At 46.3% G+C, this 25457-nt stretch overlaps 1 protein-coding gene across 1 annotated transcript in view; it reads right to left on the bottom strand.

Moving 5' to 3' along the window:
* The window catches only part of Pygb (glycogen phosphorylase B), a 46902-nt gene extending 22357 nt beyond the window's left edge, over nt 1–24545 (bottom strand). The window contains 3 exon segments of the mRNA NM_013188.1: nt 1742–1820; nt 7428–7529; nt 24194–24545. Coding sequence (NP_037320.1) covers nt 1742–1820; nt 7428–7529; nt 24194–24436 — 424 coding nt within the window. The 5' untranslated portion in view covers nt 24437–24545.
* Nucleotides 24546–25457: the final 912 nt, after the last annotated feature.

The raw sequence follows: 25457 nt of genomic DNA, 5'->3' as shown, positions 1-25457 counted from the left end.
GGAATGATGCCTTTAATCCCAGCATCCAGGGGACATAGAAAGGTGGATCTTGGTGGATTTGAGGCCAGCCTGGTCTACAATAGTGAGTTCCAGGACAGCCAGTGCTGCACAGTGAGCTCCTTTCTCAAAGCAGACAACCCGAGAAAGGAAGGAGAAAGAAGCAAGAGGGGGATACGGAGGGCACCACGGGGAACACTAGCAGGTACATGTCCAATTCACCAAATGCAAACACCAGCAGGAGAGAGGAACGAGGAAGGCCTGGACATCTGTGCTAGACTCGTTCTTCTGGGGAAGACACAGACCAATCAGGCCATGCTGGACTGACACCAGGTCAGAGAAGAGGATGGCAGGGAGGAGGAGGCATCTGGGTTCAGGCCATGCAGGGCAGGTGACAAGGAAAGGGGTCTGGCATCAAGAAGAGGAAAGCACTATATAGCAGGCAGCAAGGCAGAGTGGGCCACCCCGAGATCAGAGTTGGGCCACCCCGAGATCAGAGGTGGGCTTACCAGGCTGGTACAAAACTTAGGAAAGAACAAAGGGCCTTCCATTCAGGAAGGAACACAGGCTCTGAGCCAGTAGATTAAGGACAGGCAAGGTAGTGATGGCCACGTGTCATGTTGGGCAAAGAGTAGCTGAAGAGTGGTGTCCAAGACACCATGCCTGGCCAGACCCGAATTGGGTCGGGTGGGCAGGACAAGTCATTTCTTTATGTAGACTCAAGTAAAAATTTATCTGAAAGAAACATGATGCCTTAGAAATCTCAAAGAATTTAGTTAACACTTGAAAACACACACGTACATTTTAAAGCATATCTCAGTTAATAAAATATCAACTTCCAGAAAGGTTGGGCCTGGATAATCTCTCTCCCTCACCCCACCACAAGGTTAGATTGCTATTTCAGCATCTATGTTCTTGTAAAGATTTTCTTAATAATTCTATATAAGTAGCTGTCTTCAGACACACCAGAAGAGGACATCGGATCTCATTACAGACGGTTATGAGCCACCATGTAGTTGCTGGGACTTGAACTCAGGACCTCTGGATGAGCAGGCAGAGCTCTTAACCACTAAGCCATCTCTCCAGCCCATGCATCCGTGTTCTTTACCTGGCTTGTACTACCCCCCAAAGTCTGTAAGATAGTCAAAGAAGTCAATGACACTTGGGGATGTTCTCAAATGTGGTAGCCAGGGCTGGAGAGATGGCTCAGCGGTTAAGAGCACCTGACTGCTCTTCCAGAGGTCATGAGTTCAATTCCCAGCAACCACATGGTGGCTCACAACCATCTGTAAAGAGATCTGATGCCCTCTTCTGGTGTATCTGAAGACAGCTACAGTGTACTTATATATAATAAATAAATAAAACTTAAAAAAAAAAAAAGTGGTAGCCATACAGAGCAGCATAGCCCAAAGCTTGGTCCTATTCTAACAAAAGCCATCAGCTCACTGGGTTGGAGCCACAGCCTCAGTGAGCACGGGCAATGCTCTCAAAGCACTGGCCTTTGAATCCTAAAAGTGTTGGGGGAGGGGAGCTACGGGAACCTTCTTGGTACCACTGATCCAACACTGACAAACATGGCTGCAAAAGAATTTTCCACTTTTTCTCTAATGATGGCAAAGATTTGACATAAACACCTTTGCCCATGTCTCTGAGGGAGGCCAGTTTATGGGTGTCAGAAACACATGTGACATTGGCCTTGCCCTGTGATCCCCCACCAAGCCAACAGGAAATAAGAATCAATTACCTGCCAGCCGCCCCAGGCCACCATTCCCAAGGCCAGCATCCTCCTCTATTTCCTCTAGTTCTTCCAAGTCCAACCCCAACTGCAAACGAAAGCAGAGGTGACATTTCAGCGTTATTGACTGCGGCCAACAAGCTGAAAGCATTTAAATCCCGACTCTGATTTCTTTCAGACTGAAAATTCAAGGGTACAACTTAATATTAATCGGTACACAGAAGTGAAAGTTTTCAGGTATTTCAAAACCTATTAACGGTGACCATTGAAAATTAGATGTATCTAATGGGTGTAGTGATCCTTTCTGGAATCCCAGCACTCAGGAGGCTAAAGCAGGAGGACTCCCAGTCCAACGCCAGCCGGGGCTACATATATAGTAAGATCCTTAAAGAAAAAAGAAAAAAGAGCTTAATGGTTATAAATACTTCATAATGCCAGGCTACTAACCAACTTACAATGAGCAGATTTGACACGCTGCTTAATTATGATTTTGATGAAATCCAACATACCTATTTCTTTTGCTGATTATGCTTTTTTGATGTCAAAACACTACTTACTGCCCCATACAAGGTGTGGTGCGGTGGTTTGAACAGGAGTGGCCCCCAAAGACTTATCCCGAGTTTGAACACTTGGCCCACAGGGAATGGAGGGAGTGGCACTATCAGGAGGTACGGCCTTTTGGAGTAGGAGTGGCCTTGTTGTTGGATGAAGTACATCACTTTGGGGGAATGGGCTTTGAGGTTTCACAAGAACAAGCCAGTCCACTTCTTACTGCCTGCTGATCTGGATGTAGGACTCTCAGCTCCATGACAGCCTGCATGCTGCCATGCTCCCCACCATAACCAAAACAGACTAAACCTCTGAAACCGTAAGTCCCTATTAAATGTTTTCCTGTATAAGAGTTGCCGTGGTCCTGGTGTCTCTTCACAGCAATACAGACCCTAAGTCGCAAGGTCATGAAGATTTACCACCGTATATTCCCCTGAAACACTGACAGCTTTTATTCTTACAGCTGAGTCTGTTAATCATTTTGATTATCTGTCTACTTGGTGTGTGTGTGTGTGTGTGTGTGTGTGTGTGTGTGCGCGCGCACGTGCATGTGTGTGCGTGTGTGCATCTGTGTGTGCGTGCATCTGTATGTGTGTGTGTGCATCTCGTGTGTGTGTGTGTGTGCATGTCTACATGCATGTGTGTGTGTGTGTGCATGTCTACATGCATGTGTGTGTGTGTGTGTGTGTGCATCTCCTGTGTGTGTGTGTCTACGTGCGTGTGTGTCTGTGTATGTATACGCGTGTGTCTGAGTGTGTAGGGTTGGGGAGGGAACCTTCACTGCTCTGCTGTTATCCCCGTGTCCCAGCATCGCTTACTTACAATGCCATTCTTTCTCCATCACATCACTTTGGCATCCTTTCCTTTTATTTTACTGTCATTGTCTGGCACAAGATCTTCCTCTGCAGCTCAGACTGGTCTCAAACTTGCAATTCTCCTACATTAGCCTCTGATTGCTGGAATTATGGGTGTATACACTGACATTTTTTGCCCTTTTTTTGAAGATTCGTGTGTGTGTGTGTGTGTGTGTGTGTGTGTGTGTGTGTGAGAGAGAGAGAGAGAGAGAGAGAGAGAGAGAGAGAGAGAAAGAGAGAGAGAGAGAACCGCTGTGTGTGTACAGATGCTCCCGCAAGCACTCTGAACCACTGAGCCATCATCCTCCAACTTCTAAACTTTTTGAGTCGAAGGACACTATCAACGGAGTGAAAAGGAACTTAAAGAATGGAAGAAAGTGTTTGTATTCCACACGTCTGGTAGGAGAGTAGTATCCAGAATAAACAGAGAAACCTAGAAACCGAGTCTGAGAAACAAGTAACGTGACTCCCAAGTAGGCAAACCCCCACTGAGCACAATGTACTCACTGCTACTGACTTCTGGGAAAGGGCAGATCCCAGCCACCAGGAAGCTGGAAACGCCACTCAGTGCCACAACACTTGCTTGGCACACATAGGGGTTCAAGTTCAAGGCCCAGCATCGCAAGAGAAAAATAGACAGATGCTATGGCTATGACACTTCTAGCTGTAGGCTATGAACTGCAGGCTCTGCGGGAACTATCTGTACTCTTGTGTTCACGGCACCATTATTCCTGATGTCAGAAAGCAGGAGCAGTCATGTTCATGGAAGATGCGTCAATGAAACATGGCACACACATAAGTGTATGTTAGCACACATAAGAGTATGCTCAGCCTTGACCAGCAGTGGGGGCGAGGAGAGGATCCAGGACCCAAGGAGAGCCAGAAACACTGAGATGAGATGACCGGGACAGCAGTGCCTCAGTTTCCCTGTCTTCCCTGATTCGGGTGCTGAAGGGGAGTTTGTATCTATCACTTAATAGTTACAACCTAATGTCTTTACTTTTGCAAGGGAATTAAGTTTACTCTGTGTTAGCAGCATTACCTACATAAAAATACACATAAAGTTGTTACTTTATTAAAAAAAAAAGAGAGAGAGAAAGAGCAAGGAAAGACAAACACAGTGCAACCCAGGGGGCCCTTCAGGACACTGCTCAGGATAACCTCATGAAACACCCTGAACAGACAAATGCAGAAACATGAAGGACAATGGTGGCTCCCAGGGGCTGAGGTGGGTAAGTGAGGCGTAGTTTGGAAATGTACAGGTTCTGCAGATGGGGGATGGTGATGGCTGCAAGTGCTGTGAACGCCCTAAATGCCATTTGCCTGTACACGAAAAATGGCTAAGACGGGAAACTTTATGTCATACAGACCTTTCCAGCAATTATTTTAAATTGAAAAATAATTTACCCTCACCATGCAGGTTTATTTCTGGACTCTCGCCTCTACGTGGTGGCTGATGTATGTGACTTTCGGCCGGCAGGACCCAGGCTTGGTGGCCGTGGTTTTATAGTAAGTTCTGAAATTGGGAAGTGTGGCTCTCCTCCCTGCTTCTCTTGGAAGTCCACCCAGATATGCAGATTATTCTCTCAGACTCTGAAGAAACTGACTGGGATTTTGAAGAGGACCGACTGAATCTACAGATCACTGTGGAGAGCTTTGCATACTAACAATACTAGGTCCCCCAAGCTGTTAACGAAAAATGTCTTCATTTTTTTAAACCTTCCTTAGTTTCTCTCAACTTGCTTCCCGAGTAAACGCTGCATGGAGGGGGTGTGTTTTTTGTTGCATTTGCACCTATTTTCTTACTGGGGCTACATAACAGGCAGAGCTGCCATCCTCGCTTCACTTTGGATGAGTCGGCGGATATATTAAGATATGGGTGGTTTCTGCACATCAACCCTGTGTCCTGAAAACCCAAGGCCAGAACTCCCCGGCCGGTTCCGTATTTCTTTATGGATTTCTTACGACTTTCTAGCTCACGTCATCTGTATGTAGATGGCTTTACTTCTAATAAGGATGCCTTTCATTTCCAGTTCTTGCTTAACCATACTTGAGAGGGAACAGAACCTACTACTTTGGGACACTGAGACCCATCGCGAGAAGACATCCTTGTGCTGTTAACCCAAGCAAGTTAAATCCAAGATGGGAGACACAGGGAGGAAGATAACAGAAACTCTGTAAGAAAAATTCATTTCCAACAAATAAACCATAAACAGAGGGGGCAAAAAGAGGTACATATAAGCTAAGAAATTTAGGAGATGTCTCAGTGAACTTCAAACATGCTGTTTTAGAAGTTCTACGGTAATCTGTGGCTGGAGAGAGGTCAGCACTGAAGAGTACTGGATGTTCTTCCAGAGGACACAGGCTCAGCTTCCTGCATCACCAGTGGCTCATCTGTAACACTGGATCCATGGAATATGATGCCCTCTTCTGGTCTCAATGGGCACTGCATGCACATGGTGTGCAAAACACCCACATGCATAAAACAAAACAAAAAAACAAACAAAAAACCCGAAAAACTAAAATTAAAAAAGAAAATCTTTCAGGCAGTGATGATGTACAGCTTTAATCCCAGCACTTGGGAGGCAGAGGCAGATGGGTCTCTGAGTATGAAGCCAGCCTGGTCTACAGAGTGAGTTCCAGAACAGCTAGGGCTAAACAGAAAAATCCTGTCTCAAAAAAAGAGGAGGAAGGAGGGAGAAGAAGAGGAGGAGGAGGAGGAGGAGGAGGAGGAGGGGGAGGGGGAGGGGGAGGGGGAGGGGGAGGAGAAGAAGAGGAGAAGGAAGAAGAGGAAGAGAAAAGGAAGAGAAGAAGAGGAAGGAGGAAGAAGGAGGAAGGAGGAAGAAGGAGGAAGTAGGAGGAAGAGGAAGAAGAGGAAGATGAGGAAGAGGAAGAGGAAGAAGAGGAAGAGGAGGAAGAGGAAGAAGAGGAGGATGGGGAAGAAGAGGAGGATGGGGAAGAAGGGGAGAAGAGGGAGAAGAGGAAGAAGGAGATGAGGAAGAGGAAGAGGAAGAGGAAGAGGAGGGAGAAGAAGAAGAAGAAGAAGAAGAAGAAGAAGAAGAAGAAGAAGAAGAAGAAGAAGAAGAAGAAGAAGAAGAAGAAGAAGAAGAAGAAGAAGAAATTCTAAGGCATTTGATTGCCTGAAAAGCTGGTGTTACTAAGAATTATGGCCAGTATCTTAAGGGTCATCACAGGGCGGGTGTATCTGAGTCCTTGTTTTCTAGAGATCATATTGAGTTAAAGTTGATGAGTGTAAATTATTTTCCAGAGTGCTGCTGACAGGTTCACTCAGAAGAAAGCTGTTTCTTAGAAAGTCCTAGAGTGCACCATTCACATGCCATACCTTGAGAGGTGACTGCACCATGAAAGTTGTGATCTCGTGAATGGGCTGAGTCACTGATGAATGTGTAGGCTGAATGAAGACTATGAGGGGCACTTCGGGGGAGGCACCCTACGAGAGTGTGTTCTGTCCCCATTTCTCTGTCTTTGATGACTGACTCTGGGAAGGGTGCAGCCTCCTCTGCCACATGCTTGAGCCACCAAGACATGCTGCCTGTCTCAGGCCCACTGAAACTGGGAACCAAAATGAATCTTTCTTTCTTTAGATTTCTCTAAATTATTTTTTCAAAGCAATAGAATGGAGACTAACATCCTCAAAAGGAGAAGGTGGTCTCCAAGAAGACTTACACCCATGCTGGACTTATGTCCTTACCAGGCTCCCAAACTCCTCCTACCTGAGCTCTGAACAAAGCAGGTGGGATGCTATGGCATAGGGGAGGACCTCTCTAAAGACCTTCATGTACCCATGCTGCAAGGTCTCACTACCGAACTTCCCCATCTGAGACCAGTGTTCCAGAGGAGAGAGGAGAGGGGGAAGTGAGGCTGGGAGATAAGCATAGCTCTTCTGAAGCTACAAACAATTGTGTAGGAATTAGTACAAAGAAAATACCAGAACAGTTGGCTTCCTTGAATAAGAGGAGGGCACTTTCACACCTGCACAGCACAATGAGTTCAGGAGGATGTTTGGAGACAGGAGAGTGAAACCAAACAGATCATGACATATTCAAAACCTATCTCTGGACTGGGAGAGGGATGTGCATTTCTAGACACTTCCAAATCATAGCATCACCACTCAACCCAGTATTCCCATAATAATTCCCTTTACTATCTTCCCTTACAGTCTTACGTTCTCCCCTTCAGGAGAGGCATGCTCCCTCCTTGCAGGGTAGAACACCCAGGACACAGGTGTCCTAACATCAGTGGTCACTCTTCAGGGGACAGATTAAACATACCTGATAAGTGGCTTCATCACATGCAGTCTGAAGGCCCAGGTTCACCATGGTGTTCTGCAGTGTGCGGCCCATGTAGAATTCCAGGGAAAGGTAGTAGATACGCTGAAGACAGAAAACAGAAGCTTGGTTTACCATTCTGTCCACAAACACGAGACACACAGCAGGCAGGAGTCAGAAGCATCCAGGTAGGACTTTCATGTGAACCCAATACTGACACCTTACTTGCAGGGTAGCTCTGTTCTCCTGAGTCTCCGGTGCACAGAACTGATCTCCTCTAACAGGGGACTTACGTCACCCTAGAACCTGAGAGTGGGCTTCCCCGGCCAGCAGATTCCACAGTGAGCTAAGCTGGCCTCTTACGAACTGTGTGCCCCTGAGATAGGCTCTGTTCCCAACATGAGGTAAAGGAAGAAATGTTTCCAAGTATTAAATATAAACAGGCCATGGTGTGTGTTCCTGTTGTTCCAGCTCCTTGGGAGGCTGAGGCAGGGGGATGGATGACTAAAGTGTGAAGCCAACCTGGGTGACCTGGTGAGTAAGATTCAATGTCTCTTAGGGTGGTTTCAGGAGTGCAGTCGCTGGCAACCCTAGTAAAGACATCATTCCCTCAAGGCAAAGACTGGATTTTGCTGGCTGTGAGGTAGACTTCCTTGGTGTGAGGTGTGGTGTGTGTGCTGGACTTAGTGAGGTGTTTTTAACTTGGACTGTGGCCACACACAGTACTACCAGCCTCAACAGGTTCTAAGAGCCATTGTCAAGACTCAGAAATGAATACTACACCAACAGGTGCCGACATGCGAGACATCTTGGAAGGCACTTCAGAACTATGCATTCCAAGACGGGATGGCTCTTAGCCAAGTTCCCTTATCTACCTGATCAGAGTCCCCCAAAGAGGAAGATGATGCTTCTACCTTCTTACCCACATTCTGTGAGCCACAAGGCACTGACTCCCCAACAGCGTAGACTGACACTGACTGCCATGCTCCCGGGTAGACGTCTGTTGCACCCTTGTCCTCTCCCCTCAGGCCCACTCTACGAAATGTTGCTGAGTCTCTGGGCCAAGGCAACTTTACTGCAGGCCACGCCATACTGTCTATGGATTCCCTTAAAAATTGGCTTCTCCAAAGAGTTCTCCAATCAATGATTTCTTGTGTCTCTAAAAATTGCCTATACCTGCACTCCCCTCTGCCCTGTACACAGGGGATCTGAGCTGTAAAAATCTGCCCACTACTTCTCATCCTAGCATGTGCTAGCAAAAGTAATGCCTGACTGGACCTAAAAGTAGTGCCTGACCAGGCCTGCTTGGTAGGGAGGCTGAGGCAGGAGGATATCACTTTTAAAACCTGTCTGGGCAACTTACTGAGTGCCTGTGACAAAAGAACTGTGATAAAAAACTTGCAGACAGGGGTTGAAGGATGGCTCAGCAGTTGAGAACACTGGATGTTTTTCTAGAGGATCTGGATTCGGTTCCCAGCAACCATACAGGGGCTCATAGCTGGCTGTAACTCCAGTGCCAAGGAATCTGCTGCCCTCTTCTGGCTCCTGCAAGCACCAGGCACAAACACGATATCCTTATACATGACATTCATACTCACACTAAATTCAAAAAGCTCAGGGTACGGCTCAGAGATACAGCGCTCGACCTACAAGTATGAGGCAGTAGATTTAATCCCTGCTACAAACAAAGCCTAGGGAGGGCAGAGGACTACACAGACTGACAGCTGCCAAAGGCTATTGGGGGGGGGGGGTAACAACTAAAAGGTGTGGTGTGCTTATCAGGGCAATGGATGCAGTGTTCTTGACTGCGTTGCTGGATGCACGAGTGGATGAACACTCTCCCTGCACTCGCTCCCTCTCCAGTTCCCTTTTCCTATATTATCAGATCAAACCCAGAGCTCCCATATGCTAAGCAGGGCATGGGAGCACTTTAATCCTAGAACTCAGGAGGCAGAGGCAGGTGGATCACGGTGAGTTGGAGCCCAACCTGATCTACACTGCCAAGGTCAAGGACAGTCAGAGTTGCATGGTAAGTCCTTGCCTCAAGTAAGTAAGTAAAGGAATAAGAAAACAGCCAATGAATGAATGAATGAATGAATGAATGAAAGAAAGAAAAGGAAAGCAATACTCTGGGCAGCAAAGTTAGAAAATGGCTCAAGTGCCACTTACAAGCAAGGGGTAGTAAGGGACAGTCACCCACTGAGTCCTACCACCTGAGGCGATGGAAAGGCACTTCCCAGGTTCTCACAGAAGATGCTCACAAGCACACACACTTCAGTGTGATCCTTCTCACTCAAGGATACACTCAAAAACGCCTTCAAAGCATTCCCTTAGCCCACTCTTGGCAGTCCCAGGGGATGGTGCTCCCCTGAAAACCAGGCAGGAAGATGGGTCAGGAAATAAGTAAAACCACACAGCATCTTCCACAGGATTAAAGTTCATAAAGGAAAACCACCCCACCCCATTCCAAACATCAAGAACCACAAAGGATTTAACTGAGCACAGACAAGAAGGAAAACTGAGAGACAGAGGAAAATACAACCACATCTCTGGCCTGCACCGGACAGCAAACTCACGCATACACAGGCTGAGAATGAGGTACAGTCCTGTAATTCCAGACTCGGAAGGCAGACGCAGAAGGATCACAAGTTCAAGGTACAGCGTATTGAGAAGAAGGAGGGAGAACAAAAAGAAAATAATTCTTAGGATTTGGAATGCTTAGCTTATAAAACAATGTATCTATGCACTGAAACATGACCTGGTCAAAACAAAAACTCACCCCTCAAAGGTTATCTCGGAATCAACAATAGCAAAGCCCGGATCAAAAATGTGGCAGAGTAAGACTGGACAAATGGACATGAAAAGAATTAGAGGGAAAAAAATACTGATATTGATGAGGGAAAAAACACCCAAAACAGGCAGAGTTAGTGTCCCAGAACAGGAAATAAAATGTCAAAAGGAGACAATTCCAGAACACTAAAGCTAACCATTGAAAAACTATATTAAAAATCACCAGTTAGAGTCTGGACTCTGCTCCCCCATTCTTTGCTTAATTAAATGAATTAATACTGAATTTCTATCCAAATTTCATTATCTCTTAAGTGACAGAAACACATTGCAGGGTAACTAGCAGGTCCTTAGACAGCGCTAATCACAGCAGCTGCTAACAACTATCTGGTTCACAGCCCATTGCTTCTTCCTTTTAATCTCCTTACGCTTTATTTGCACTACACTTGAGCCAACATATTACTTTATAGAGTTTCCATAGTGAGAAAGAAGCCATAAGTCCTGTCCAGGCGAGGCTTATTAACAAATGTGAAAGCACACAGAGTCCAGCTAGATCCCAAGCCACCTAGGGAAACACTGAGTGCTAAGGTCCAGGCATAGCAATTCTTTTTCATTACGTACTGTGTACATAGTGTATTCCTGGCCTTACCCAAGCGTGAGCTTCTCCAAACTTCTCAACAGATGCCTTAAAATAAACTCTACATGGGTTGAGCACCTCTCATCTGACACTTACTTTCTTTCTTTCTTTCTTTCTTTCTTTCTTTCTTTCTTTCTTCCTTCCTTCCTTCCTTCCTTCCTTCCTTCCTTTCCTTCCTTCCTTCCTTCCTTCCTTCCTTCCTTCTCTTTTCTTTTTTTTTTCCAGAAGAGAGATGTTGGAATAGTCAGGTTTATGCAAATACTCCAAACTCCAAAATCTAAAAACACTATGGTTCTATGTGTTTGTGATAAGAGACTGTCAACCAATATGTACTATGTCTTTTCAAAATATTTGTGAATATGTATGTATATGTGTGCTTAACTTATAAATGAAAATATAATATTGTTATTTGATATTAACAAGGAACACACTCTAGTGGTTATGGTGCCTCTCTAAAATATCTTACTTTGTAACACATCAGCAGCCCCAGCCTACTCTTCTTTCCTTAGGTCAAGAATGTTCACTGTTTGTGTAAAGGAAGCTCTGTACAGCCTCTATTTGAAATGAAAATCGCCAGCATTGCCCTGTGCTTTGGGACCAGCCAATAAAGTAAGTCACTGGAATACACTATGATCCTGAAATAGTCCATATGACAGTTACAAGCACCACAAAGTGACTAAGGGGCAATTAGAACATCCTGGACAAGGGAATGACACCGGCAAGGAATGCATGCAAGAGTCCATTGCAGTGCTCTGAACAGTATACAAATGAAAGCTTATGGTGTTGTTAATATCGGAAATGGATTTCAGAGGGGTCTCATAGATCTACCTCCCAAATACTCCAGGCCATTGCGCTTTGTTACACACACACACACACACACACACACACACACACACACACACACACACACACACACACAAAACCTGATGACTAATACCTATTGTTGAAGATACCACACCCTTGAGTTATAGGACATGGAGAATCAAGCTGGTACCAATTGGTCGCTGCATGCCTCTGGCTTTCATGGTGCTCAACATTCAGTAAGTGGCCCCCTAATTTCTCATCTTTCAGGGCGCTCAGCTCTCATTATCTACGTCACATCCACTCCCTCCAAGGCTCAAAGACCATCAGGAGAGGGAGCAGAAGGAGCTTAAGTTCAAGTGGTCTGCACTGAAACATTATTTGCTGGACATGAAAGGGCTGCTGGATACACGAACTCACAGCAGCCGTGTCTGCACACACAAGCACTGCACCTGTCTGCACTCACAAGCACTGCACAATATCAAGCCAGTCACAATCCTGGCACAAACATGGGGGAAGATTCGTGAAGTCCCACCCCTAATTGAAAAGATATTGACAACCGATGGCTGCTGGGGGTGGGAGAGTATGTTTTTCTCAGAGATGCTCCCCCTGAAAAGCTGCCCATACTTCAGTAGAGGGTCCTACACCACTGTACATATAGACAATACTTAGTGGACTCAGTGTATCTTAAAAAAAAAGACATAAAAAAAAAAAAGCACATGAAGTTGAGAGAGAAAGAAGGCATAGGGGAACTGGGGGACCAAGTGGTTTGATCAAAATACATTATATGACTGTATGACTTTAACACGAAGAAAAGCCTTATGGGTTCGTTTCTAGAATTCTCTATTTAACATCTTAAGACTGCAGTTGACTATAGGTAACTCTGAAAGCACAGGTAACGTGTACAATTGGGTATACTGCATATACAGGCCTGTGTATGCCCATTTATCTACTGTTGAGTTCTCCCTAAGAGACTATAAAAAGTTGACCAGTTAGGAGTAAGATCCTTCCTTTTTAAATGTTCTACTTTGCTTTTCCTAAACTTGTGTTCAAGTGTGGGCATGTATGCTCCAATGTTCCATGATGGCTGTGTGGAGAATACATGACATTTTTTGGAATGAGCTCTCACCCCCACCTCACGGAGACAGTTTCTCCTTTTGTTTCTGCTGCTGCACTGCAGATTTCAGTCAAGCTTGCCTCTGAGCTTCCAGGTGATTCCCCTGTCTCCTCCTCCCCTCTCAATACAGGAGTACTAACTAACATTACAGATGACGCCACCAGATCCAGGTTTTACTGGAATTTCAGGGATCTGAACTCGTTTGAGTCATCTCCCCAGCAATCTTTTTAAGACATGGGTCTCACTGTGTGGCCGACACCTGGAACTCTCTCTGGGGATCAGGCCAGCCTTGACAGCCTTGAACTCAGAGATCCTCCTGCCTCTGCATCCCAAGTGCTGGGATTAAAGGTATGCACCACCATGTTTAGCCCCAAATCTATATTTTTAAAGTTTTTTAGTTTGTCCTTTCTGCCAAAATGTGTACCTTCCAACCAGCACTCTGAAAAGAAATGGGCTTGTGAATCTCAAGAGATTCACCCAGGCTCCCAAACCATACTGGGCCTACACTTGAAACCTCTGATTCCATTTTCCCACCAAGCTGATCACTACCAGGCAGCTTCCTCCACATAAGCGGAGAAGCCACTGGCCAGGGACAGCCAGAAGCACTGGTCAACCAATGGGAGCCTTGGCCTTGACAGTTGGGAGATGCTTTTTTTTAGGGTTTTTGCAACTGGCTTTTTAAGAATTTCATTCTCGTCATCTGTGTTAATACTGTTTTTCCCGGTTCCTTAAGACGGTAGAGTAAATCCTGCAACTAAAAGAAGCTTGTTGGAGGAGCCAGCCAAGAAAATGGACAGACTTGATGGTTCAAACTGAGACCCAATCCAGGCCTGAGCACAACACAGCCACCCTGCAGTTTCCAAGGTGCCAGACTGGGGCTCACACATCACACCACTTTAAAGGGTCATTGCAGAACTCAACAGTGGCGACCCTGGGAAGAAGCTGTGAGGACACCTATCCAAGCCCCAGCTTGAGAGCCACTCTTCAGTGCTCAGCCTTAGCCTTGCCTACCCTTCAGGACCATGGTGCTCTGGGCTTCCCCACTCAGGGACACGGGTGAGAGAATCACCTTCCCTTCACCAGCTAGAGAATGGCAGCAGGATCCCTAAACCCTCACATCACTGTTGGCCTTTCTCTGGAGTCTGTCCATCTACCTACAGAAAGTATTTAGCCTTTGTTTGGAGGTTGCTTTTGTTTAAGAATGGAACTCCAACGCTTCCCTCATGTAGGCAAGTACTCTACCCGTGAGCCACTCTATAGTCTTCAACCCCCTTTTCAATGTTAGTTAATTATACGCAAAGCCTACAGTACTAGGAACATCCCAGGAAAGCAGTAATGAAGCTCTCTGGCTATGCAGGTGGAAATTTGAACACAAATAGGATATAAGTAACCTTCCAAAGCAACCTTAGAAGGCAGAGGACTCCACAGAAATGGAACTGAATAGCAGCAGGTGGAGTCTTAATACTGATATTTTTTATATTGTCTTCTTTTCTGGGTTTTGAGACAAGACCTAGCTGGGTAGCCCTGGCTGGCCCTGAACTTGTGATTCCATTGCCTCTCCTGAGTGTTGAAATTACAGACATGCGTGTGCCATCATCACCACACCTGGTCCAATCACTGCTGAGCCTTTTAGACGTCACAATCCTCAGCAAACTCCTTTTCCCTCTTCTGAACAAAATCCTTAAATGAAGAGTCTCCATTTGCAGAAACAGCATTTGCAGAAATGGCTGGGCACCGTGGTGGAAAAGGAAAGAGAATTTTCCACACTCTGGGCACAAAACAAAGACTTGGGCAAATGCTTTCATCAAGATAATCAAGACTGTATGTAGTCAGCTGGTCTGAGATCTGTCTTCCTGTTCCCAGGATCATGTGGCCACACTCCTTGTCTATCTAGTTCTGTGCATTTTTCATACACACAGAATTTACCCATCAACTGACTGCCGCTGCCCGTCTAAAGACACTCATATGACACAAGCACACAATGACAGACTAGTGAGCACAGTAAACCACAGGCCGGGTTCTGGAAGGCTCCTTGTCCCTTTAGACACTGAGAGCCATACCAGAGCCTAGGTCTTTGCCCTCCTGCTTCCTTCCTATAGGATGAACAAAGCCCAGACATTTTCCCAGTGTGAACTGAGGTCTAGTGGGAGAGGAAACACTAGGCGGTGGCGGGGGGTGGGGGAGTAGGGGGGGTGTTCTCCTACCTAGCAGACAAGACCTGCCCTTACCTTCTAACCATAGCACAGTATCCATAATACAGCATCTCAGTTCTTCAGTTCTTGTGTGTGTTTGGGGCATGGGGTATCACTCCTAGATCGGCCTTACAGACCAAGCACGGCATCTGCTGTAGGATATGTGGCCTGCCCGCAACAACTCCTGTGACCTAATTTGATAAGTACTGTTGAAAGACCCCTGGAGCGGGGAGACCCTCACTCAAGTCTCGGGATGACTCGACCCCCCAAGAACTCATGTAAGACTGTCCTTGCTGTAATTTACACGAGGTTTATTGATAGGAACCAGTGCACTGGGGTCGAGACTCATATCCCACGCAGGGACAGTGGAGTTCTACGACCAGTAGCTGGGAGAAGGGGTATTTAAAGGAAGAAGCCACAACCCAAGGTGGCAGGGATGGTGTCATATGAAAAATCACAAGGAAAAGTTTCCTGTCTCTCAAGATTGCTTAACTTTATGGTCGTTAGTTCCTAGGAGAAGCTTCCTGCTTCTCAAGGTTGTTCTCTAAGATTTTAATCTAACTTTATGGTCAGCTAGTTCCTGGGAGAAGCTTTCTATTATCTTTACTAGGTTGGAAATCACATATCTAAGGGCCTTATCTTAAGTCCTTTTATCTAGTTCCTGGGAGAGCAGGCTCAAGAAATGTGACCTTTTACCTACTTACAGGTAGAGGGCAGGGTCTGGAATTTGAGGTATTTAGGGCTTCTTAGGGGTGAGATAGCATTTTTAAACTTCTGACTTCTTAGCTGAATTTTTTATTCTTTCATTCACCGCTTCCAGTGGCTAGTTCTAATCATAGAACTAAATTTTAGTATCTTTATAATATTGGTTTTCTTGTCCTCCTAAAGCATGATACTGTTGGCGTAGCATCAGAATCTGTACAGCACTTATTCTTTCTCTAATGAAGGTAACTAGTTAACACACATGGACCTATGATCAGAAGCAGAAGCAAAACTAAGAAGGGTCCCATAAGGGAAGATATCAGAGTAGTCATCCAAGGAGATCTACTAAACCAGCTCTTGAACCATCCCTCATGTGCTTCTGTCTCTGTCTTTTATCTCTCCTTAGTTCTTTAGCTTCCTCTTCTTTTTGTCTCTCTCCTTCCCTAGCTTTCTGCTCTTTTTGTCTTTTTTTTTTCTCAGTCTCTCTGTCTGCCTCTTACAGCTACTAGGTGCTGTCCACTTTTGTGCACAGACCCTGATCCACACTTCAACCTTACTTTCTTTGCAACTTACACTAACTCTCTCAGCGACTTAGCTTAACCCTTCAAGTTTCTGCAAGTTTTTCTTCATATCTTTTCCTTACTTTAGCCAAATTGGTGGGACGTTTTTTCAGCCCCTCAGAGACCCACCATTGGAGTCTGACAGTAGACCTGGCACTCCCTACCTTCAGGTGTACTGAAGTCAACAGGCAGAAGTGAAGGCCTTCCATCCATGTCTGGAACATTTTTTTCTGGCCTCTAGTAGGATTCTGTATTTCCTGTAACAGCTACTAACAAGCATCTCAAGTGGGATGGTGAGAAAACAAGAGAGTCCAGAAAATAGAGGTCCGCTGAAGAGGACAAATAGCATTCAGTCACACAGAAAGACAATCAAAAGATTAACAGACAAAAAAAAAACCAAAACCAAAAACAAAAACAAAAACAAAAGTACGCACAAAAAGAAAAAACAAGCAGCCACCGCGAGATCACCACAAAACTGAACTGACTCAGATGAGAGCTTCTGTGAGCTCACCAAAGACAGATGAAGGAGAGCGGATTCCACATCACTCTTCCTTCTCAACCACAGACAGAAGGGGAGTGGATTCCACTTCACTCCTCCTTCCCAAGGGGACACCAAAGACAGATGAAGAAGGAGAGCAGATCAAAAATAATGGTTAAGTCAAAGGTGCCCTCTGGAGGCCAGTCGACATCAAATGTCGGCCACTCCAAGGAGCAAAAAGTCTGCCACGGTCCCTTCTTAATCTCAACTGACAAGTTGTGTGCTCTAGCCTTCCAGAATACCAATGGTAACACAAAACAAAGACCTAAGACACACAGACAAAGACCATTCTAGAAATACAGACGGACAGAAGGGTGGGTCTTTTCTCCAATCCAGGAGAATCACCGAATCCTTACTGGCACCCAGATGGGAATCTCCCAGGCGTCCCTGGGGTCCCTGGGGTCCCTTCTCACCTCCTGGGACGTCTCCCAGGACAGCGCAGTCAGTGAGTCCCTGGCACGTCTACCACTCACACCCGTCTCTCCTGAGACTCGAGCCTCTGACTCTATCTGAGATGAGAGCAACTACAAAACCAGAACTCACAAGCAAATACAGACCCAGAGTTTAGCCAGCACAACACACAAAGACACAGACAAAGACACAGACGCTATCTCACCTCCAAGTGGGCCTTCAGAGACCAGGGTGGTCACCGATCCCGGACGAGCCCCCAAATGAAAGACTTTCACTGTGGGGAAGTCTGCTTGTGAGTCATACAAATCCTGTTTTGAGACGGGATCTCACTATGTACATTAGGCCATTAACTCACAGAACTCTGCCGGTCTCTGCCTCCCAAGTGCTGGGACTAAATGCACCACATAGTCAGCCTCTTGCAAACTTTAAATCTAGAATCATGACAATAAAGCTGTGGAACTCATAGAAAGGGCACAGGGTATAGCTCAGGGTAGAATGTTTGCTGGCCTTAATCAAGACCTGAATTCAAAACCTAGCACCAACAGAAGTGTGATCTGCACACATCTATGTGGCCAGAGGAAGGCAACAGGTATCTGACTCTACCTATTATCACTCTCCATTTTATCTCTTTGAGGCAGGGTCTTTCTGGGTTCCCCAATAGAATTATTTTTTTTTTCATTTTAAATTATATGTTTGGATGTGGGTCTGTGGGTAGCTATGTGCAGGGTTTTCAGTGCCTGTGGAGGCCAGAGATGTCAGATTGTCCTAGAGCTGGAGTTACGGACAGCTGGGAACCATCCAATGTGAGTACTGGGAAGTACTCAGGTCTTTGCAAAAGCAGCTTTTAGTCTTCATGGCCAGGGCGCCTGAACCCTTGTTTTATTTTCCTCATTCTTCCAAGTGGTAAGAGTAATAAATGTGAAGTGAACACTGCTGGAGACATGTAGCACAGACCTATAATCCCAGCAGAGAGGCAGAGATAGAAGGATTTGGAGGTAGGAGGCAGCTGGGGGCTAAGTGACCCTTTGCCTCAAACAATAACAAAATGCAAAACAGAATAAAGCAAAGGAGTGGAGTCTTTGTTATCCAGCCACAGCTGGTGTTGTTTAAGAGGTAACTGCAAGCAAGCCCCGAGAATGGAGACTGGCTGCCAGGGGAATCCCACAGGTGACTAACGGTTGGACAGTTCGGACTCAGTCAGGCCTTGACTTCGCTAGGCAGACAAGGATGAGCCTGAATTGGATTCTCCTGATCCACTAGGTTGCTGGAATCGCACTGTACGCTACAAGGCACCTATGTATGTTAATTCCTGGGTCAAACCCAGCCCTCTGTGCGGGCCAGACAAGCATTCCAACTGCAGAACTGAATCCTTTTCGCTTTTGTTTAATGTTAATAAACTTCCTGGCTTTACAGCATTCTGAAATTCTTTTCCATAGCAGTCCAGAACCCAGACATTTCTGAATGAGGTCTATGGTAGTTTGAATAAGAATGGTTCCCATGGACTCATACATTTGAATGCTAGGTTACCAGGGAGTGGCACTATCAGGAGGTGTGGCCTCAGCGCTGTCACTGCGGGTGGGCTTTGGGGTTTCGAATGCTGAAGCCAAGTCTGTTTCTCTCTCCTACTGCCTGTGGATCAGGATGTAGAACTCTCAAGCTAATTCATGACTGCCTGCATGCTGCCATGCTTCCTGCCATGATGACAATGGTCCAAACCTCTGAACTGTAAGCCAGCCCCAGTGAAATAGTTTCCTTTATAAGAGTTGCTGTGGTCATGGTACCTCCTCATGGCGACACAACATTGAGCAAGGCAGTAGCAATTAAATTTTTAATTAAATCAAAGCTAAATGGAGTGGTATATGCCTATAATCCCAGCCGGGAGGTTGAGGTGGGAAAAGCTATACACAGGGAGAAGTGTCTTTAAGACAAATAAAATGTAAAAACAAATTATGGATTTAAGTGTTAACCTCACCCCAAAACCACCTTCCTGTAAATCAGGACAATGTTAATGTCTAGGCACTGTGTCCTAGCCGAGTGTACACATAAAATTAACCATCATAGCCTGTCAGAGCAGGGCCAAAGGTGCATGCTCACTGACAGGAGTCTTTTTCTAGTCAACACTGAACAGCTTGCCAACCAACCGTCTGAAGCCAGAGGCTTGTATTACCTGCTGTTGGGGCATTACCTGCCTTGGGGGCATTCCTTGCTGTTGGGACATTACCTGCTCTTGGGGAAGCCTTCTGGAGGGAAAGAGTACCTTTATACATACAAGTGGGAACACATCAGGAGACTAGTAAGGTCAAGATTTCAGCATTAGCTCCCACTGTCTCTACAAAGCTCCAGATGAGGTGCTCACAGAATGGCCAGGCTGCCAGATTACCTTCCTCAGCAGCTGGTCCAGACACACTGCAAGACCATACAAACTCACTGTGACTATCTTCTTAGAAGAGCTGTTTTTGTCTTCAACCTACTGATACCATCAGGCCTCATACCTATGTTACCAAACTCCACGGGTTACTCAACCAATTATTCAAAGACCTACACAGAAGACCAAGCACCTGCACATGATAGCAACGTGATTTTGCTGACTCTTGTAAATGCATTTAATCTGCTATTTGCTCTGGTGGCCCAAACTGAGTTTAGCTCCTGACTTCATACTCAAATTTAATGCATCCTCTGCACTTGTTAGCCACAAAGAGAAGTAGGCACCTTTAGGGGCAGACTCCTCCATCAAGGCACATTCAAATATCTTTACTTCATTTTTAGCAAAACGTTCATAATACAGATGCAAGTGCCAAGATCTTTGCTTTAATCTTTCTTTTCTTTTTTGAGACAAGGTCTCACACTTTAATATTTTAAATGTATGCTCCCTGACCTTGGAACAAGTGTACTCGGGAGTCCACTACTTAACTAAGCATGCTTAGGAGTAAGCCACTCCTGTATATCCACAGGCCTTCGGAATAACATTTCAATGCCTGCTCTGTTCTCAGAGGGCATTGCTTTGGATATAACTTCCATACCATAAGTTTGCTGTAGATCATAAGTCTTGTTCTACCTATGCCTTGGCTATGCTTATTTTAGCTTGTGACTCACCAAGGTTCAGACCCAGTGTTTGACTACATCACAATGTCTTACTTTCACTGAGGCCTTCTACTAATTTGAACCTTTGATGTTACATGTTGTTCAAATCTTTCTGGATAGACTTTGATTTTTGGTCTTCTTTCTTTTCTTCCTCCTCTTCCTCTTCCTCCTCCTCCTCTTCCTCCTTCTCCTCTTCTTTTCTTCTTCTCTTCCTCCTCCTCTTCTTCCTCTTCTCCTTCTCCTCCTCCTTCTTCCTCTTCCTTCTCCTTTTCCTTCTCTTCCTTCTCTTCTTCCTCCCCTTCTTTCTCTTCCCTCTTTCCCTCCTCCAAGGTAGGGTTTTACAGCATAGCCCTGGCTAGCCTAGAACTTACAATGCAGACCAGGCCTTGAACCCAGAAACCAGCCCGCCTATGCCTCAAACCATGTGCCACCACACCTAGCGAGACAGGTCTTTGGGACAGGGTCTCCAGAACGGTTCATGCAGATCTCAAACTTGCTGCATAACAAAAGATAGCTTTGAACTCTTCTGGTTCCCAGCATTTCTGGATAAAGGGAATGTCAACATTAAATGGGGGCATTTTACAAGCAAACATAAAACCTGACCATGTTAGAACGACAAAAGCTTCAAAAATAGACTTCCTAGCTCAACTCTTTGTTTTAAAGATGAAAAAGCTTGAGGCTAAGAAAGGCTAAAAATTACACCTAGCTAGCTGGTATGGGGTAGCACTCAAGGCCATCCTGGGTAACACAGAGAGATCCCACCTAAAAGGGGTTGGGGTGAGAGGTGTGGGGATCAACCCAAACACATATCACAAAGTGGGAAAATGAAAAAAATCAGAATGGAAAAGAGTTTGGGCTGAAAGTATTCACACTCTCAGTGGTAAGTGTACCCAGAAAGCTTCAGACCTTAGGTTTGATCTCCAGTACCACCAGGTAAAACAAAAATTGAAAAAAGGGTTAGATACAGGTCCCTTGCTGTGCAGAGGTCCCTAAACTGGGTGCCCTCCAAGGGGCTGCCATTTCAGGATGAACTTCTAGACCTTGTCAAAAAAAATTACAAGAATCTATATTATGAGTGTAATTACTGTTTCTAACAAACCTCCATGCTAGGGCTGGAGACATGACTCTGGTTAAAGCGCCAGCTGCCAGAGGACCTGGGTTCAATCCCAAGCACCCACACCTCAGGTCACAACTATCTGTAACTCAGGTCCCAGGAGATACCATCACCCTCTTCTGGCTTCCGTGGACACTAGGCTTGAGACTGGTGTACAGAAATAATTAAGAAAAGCCAAAAGCACGATGCCACTAAGTAAAAGAACAATCACCAGCCACAGAAGGGTCTAAGAAAGTCTTAGGGCTGTACACTCCCAAGACTGAACAAACGGACAGCTTTAAAAACTAGGAGCTGTCAGGTGACTCAGCAGGGGAAGGTTACAGCCACCAACCTGATCCAAGTAGTGTTCCCAGGACCCACACGCCAGAAAGAACTGACTGCCGAGAGTTCTTCTCTGGTCTACAGCACATGGATTTTGGTAGGGGATGCACCGGCCTCATGCACATGTATGCACACTCACATGCCAACAAAAAGTTTTACATATAATAAGAAGCAAAGTAAAAAAGAAAAAAGCCCCAAATGTTTCTACCAGGGTAGAGAAAAGAGGCAGAAAACAAACTGAGCCACACTTCCAATGTGGCTTAACTACACTTAACACTGCTCTGCTAGTCCATGTGTTTTCTAATCTCCCCTCCAGCGAGCGTGAGCAGCTGCAGTGTGCATAAAAGAAAAATAATAATAAAACCACGGCTTTATCAAATAGGCCACCGTGCTTTCAGATCCCTCAGGCACTGCCAGAGCCTGGGATGCCTCTGAGGTGTTTTGTTGGAAGTACTCGCCTCACATGGTACAGAGAGGTAGGTGGACTGGCTAATGGTCAGCCATCAGTTACTGGGACAAACACTGAAAACCTGGGTATCAAACACTCACATCCGGGCTCTACCACTGTGCCACACCTCTCCTGCCTCTTGAGTGAGACAGGAGACTATGCTAAGGGTACCTCAAACTCTAAGGTAGCTGAGCCCACAGGAACATACCGCGATACCTGTTCAATAGACTGCTGTCAGAGAGGACTAGACTCAGGACAGGAGCCCTACTGTGTCCTCCAACTCCTGGGAAGTGACCTTGAAGTGACCTTGAACATGCAGGCAGAGCTGTATCCCTTGCCATCCACTGTTTGGACAACACCAGTGAGTCTGAGCAACACAGCTCTTCCACTAACAAGGCATTCTGGGGGAGTCTCTGCTCCTGGCCAGCTTCCCTGGCAGTTATCCCAAGCCCTTGTTGCAATAACCTGTTTTAGCCATTCGGGGCCACTTCTTTAGAAGCTGCCTTGCATACTAAATAGGAAGAAGCCCGACTAGCATTCTAACAGCCTGTCCTCATCATTTTATTCCAGGAAGGAAAAAGCCTCAGAATGAGCTTGGAAAGCAATTGATTTTAGTCTTAGCAATTATCAAATATACTTTAATGCCCTATAAAAATTACCCTAAAGCTCAGTCAGTAAGGCAGTTGTTGGGTGCCCAGGTTTCTACTGCAAATTAGATAGATCACTACTAACTGGCCCCAGACAGGCAAGTCTTTTCCTTACTAGTTTTCATTCTATCTTAAAACAGGGTAGGCAGAATTCTCTGTACCAAAGCAGAAAAGAAAGGAAGGAAGGAAGGAAGGAAGGAAGGAAGGAAGGAAGGAAGGAAGAAAGGAAGAAAGGCCAAGGAAAATCTTGCAACAGGAGGATATGCAAAAAAAATATGATACATCCATAAATTGACCCGGAGCTCTGTTTATGAGTGAAGCCACAAATGGTTTGGGAGGAAACAAAAGCCACAAAATTGTGCAACATACAAATATGCATACCTGTGTATTTAGGAACAGAAATTACTTGGAAACATAAATGGCGAAGAATAAGGACCACTGGGGGCTGGGTGGAGCTGGCACAGGCCTTTAATCCCAGCACTGCCTTTAATCCCAGCACTTCGGAGGCAGGCTGCAAGGTCTCCATGGGTTTCAGGCCAGCTTAATTGTGTAGAGTTAACAGGCCAGCAGACAGGGCTGAGAAGTGTTGGAAGGTGGAGTGGTGAGAACTGTCAAAAGACTGTGGTCAGGTATTTTGTTTCCTACTAAGAACAAAGGTTTGCAAAATAGCGAAAGCAACTTCCAAACAAGTTTTGCCAAGGCGGAAACCTCAAAGGCAGCCTTCCCTGTGAGGATTCCATCTTTGAGTTTCTGATCCCTCCTGTTTTAGGTAGGGATTACAAATGATTTTCTTCTCTTCAGTCTCAGAGTAGGGGGTGAGGGGAGACAGGGGAGCACGGGACAGGACAATTCCCAGCAGATTACTGATCCCACCCCTTTCCAACTCATAAAACTACCATATCAGGTTCCAGTCCCCGGGTCGTCACTCGGAGCTGCAGAAAAACAAAGGGGGAGGGGAGTGGGGAGTAGAGGAAGCACCAACACTGCAGCCACTCGGAAGTGCACAGCTGGACACCAGCCGGAAAATCAGCCTGGACTACGCAAGAGCAGACCCCTAGGGTATTTCACTGGGACACTCAACTCCGCCGAGGGCAGAGAGGTCTGGCTCCATATTGCCAGATTCCAGACAACAATATACCGAGGGACTGACTGAGGTGGACAAGGGCCACTCAAAGCCCTACTTAGGGATTGAGGACTGCGAGCCGGGGAGCAAGGGGATGGTTCTCAATTAAAACGAAACCCGCTGGCGCCGGTACGCACGCGTCCTTCGAAGGAGGATGCTTAACTCTACTGTCACTTCATTGGTCACTGATGACCACAGAGCAACAGGGACCAGGCCCGTGGGCGATACTGGGGGGCGGGGCACGCCCTGCTTAAGCTCGGTCTCCCTCCCAGGGAGGGCGGGCTGCTCACCTTGGGGTCCCGTTCGTAGTAATGCTGTTGCGTGCGGATCCAGCGGCCCACTAGGTGGTCGCGAACCGTGTGTGCCAGAGCGAAGAAGTAGTCGCGGGGAGTGGCCACATTGCGGTCCTTGACCAGCGTGAAGTGCAGGTGCCTGTTGAAGCTCTTCCGCACCTCGGCCACGTCGCCTAGCCCGGCGATGCCACGCACACTGATCTGCTTCTGCCTCTCACTGTCCGTCAATGGCTTCGCCATGGCGCCAGATGAGGTAGAGGACGAAGGATGGACCAGGAGCGAGCAGAGAAGCCTCTAGTGCTGAGATGCTGCAGCGTCTCTGGCGCCAAGGACTGCGGCAGAGGCCGGCTGATACGGATTGCGCCTGCGCACTGCGCACTGCGAGAGGGCGGGGCCCTTGTCGATGGGCGTTCCCTGAGCTGGAGGCGGGACCTCGGAGGAAGAGAACGTGAATGGAGAGATTTCAGCCGGGAAGAGAGCCTGGACAATCGAGGGGAAATGATTTATCCCTTTTACTGGTGTATCTGAGGCTGGAAAAACCGGACTGCAGCTTCCCCATACCTGAGATTTACAACCTTTATGTGTCAAAAGTAGAAACAGACCAGTGGCTGTGCCGGCCACACTGGAAGGCAAACTCTTGCCATCCAGGGACTTCCTGGAGTTTCTGGGGCTGCGGGCACTGACTGGCTCTGCACAGAATCACCAGATGTCTCCTTTAAGACTGTGCACTGAGTGCTGAGGTGCAGCTGAGTCCTGTTAGAGTTAAAAGACGTGAACACATGCTTGACAGGCAGCCCCCAATTCCTGCTAGGGCTCCTCACCAAGCCGACAGGTAGTGATGAAAACACATCCACGAAAATAAAAGGTTGTTTGTGCAAAAATTAAAATTTCAGAAGTCACACCAGAGTTTGTGCCTCCATGACACTTCACTTCAGCTCTAGAGAACAAACTGCACGGAACGCCTCAGAATACAAACTGCCGGTCTTGGCTGCAGTGACAAACACAGAAAACCAGCTGCAAATTAAAGATACAGCATTCTCTCCAAGGATGTGCAGAGGCTTCTGTCAATAACAACCCCTCTGCTGGTTAAAGAAAATTCCACCCAGCAAGAAGTCAGCCATGCGTGGAGAGGTGGGAGAAACATTTCGTTGATGGGCTGGAAAGCAAGCTGTTTTATATAATCATACATCATAAACACAATAATACATGGCAGGTAGCAATACAGGCCTTGCAAATAACAGTGATCTTGGTCTGTAAAAGA

This window comes from Rattus norvegicus, chromosome 3, assembly GCF_021556685.1.
Source record: "Rattus norvegicus strain SHRSP/BbbUtx chromosome 3, alternate assembly SHRSP_T2T, whole genome shotgun sequence".
Classification (NCBI taxonomy): Eukaryota; Metazoa; Chordata; class Mammalia; order Rodentia; family Muridae; genus Rattus; species Rattus norvegicus.
Note: the sequence above shows the minus strand (reverse complement) of the source record. Positions and strands in the feature narration are given on the sequence as shown.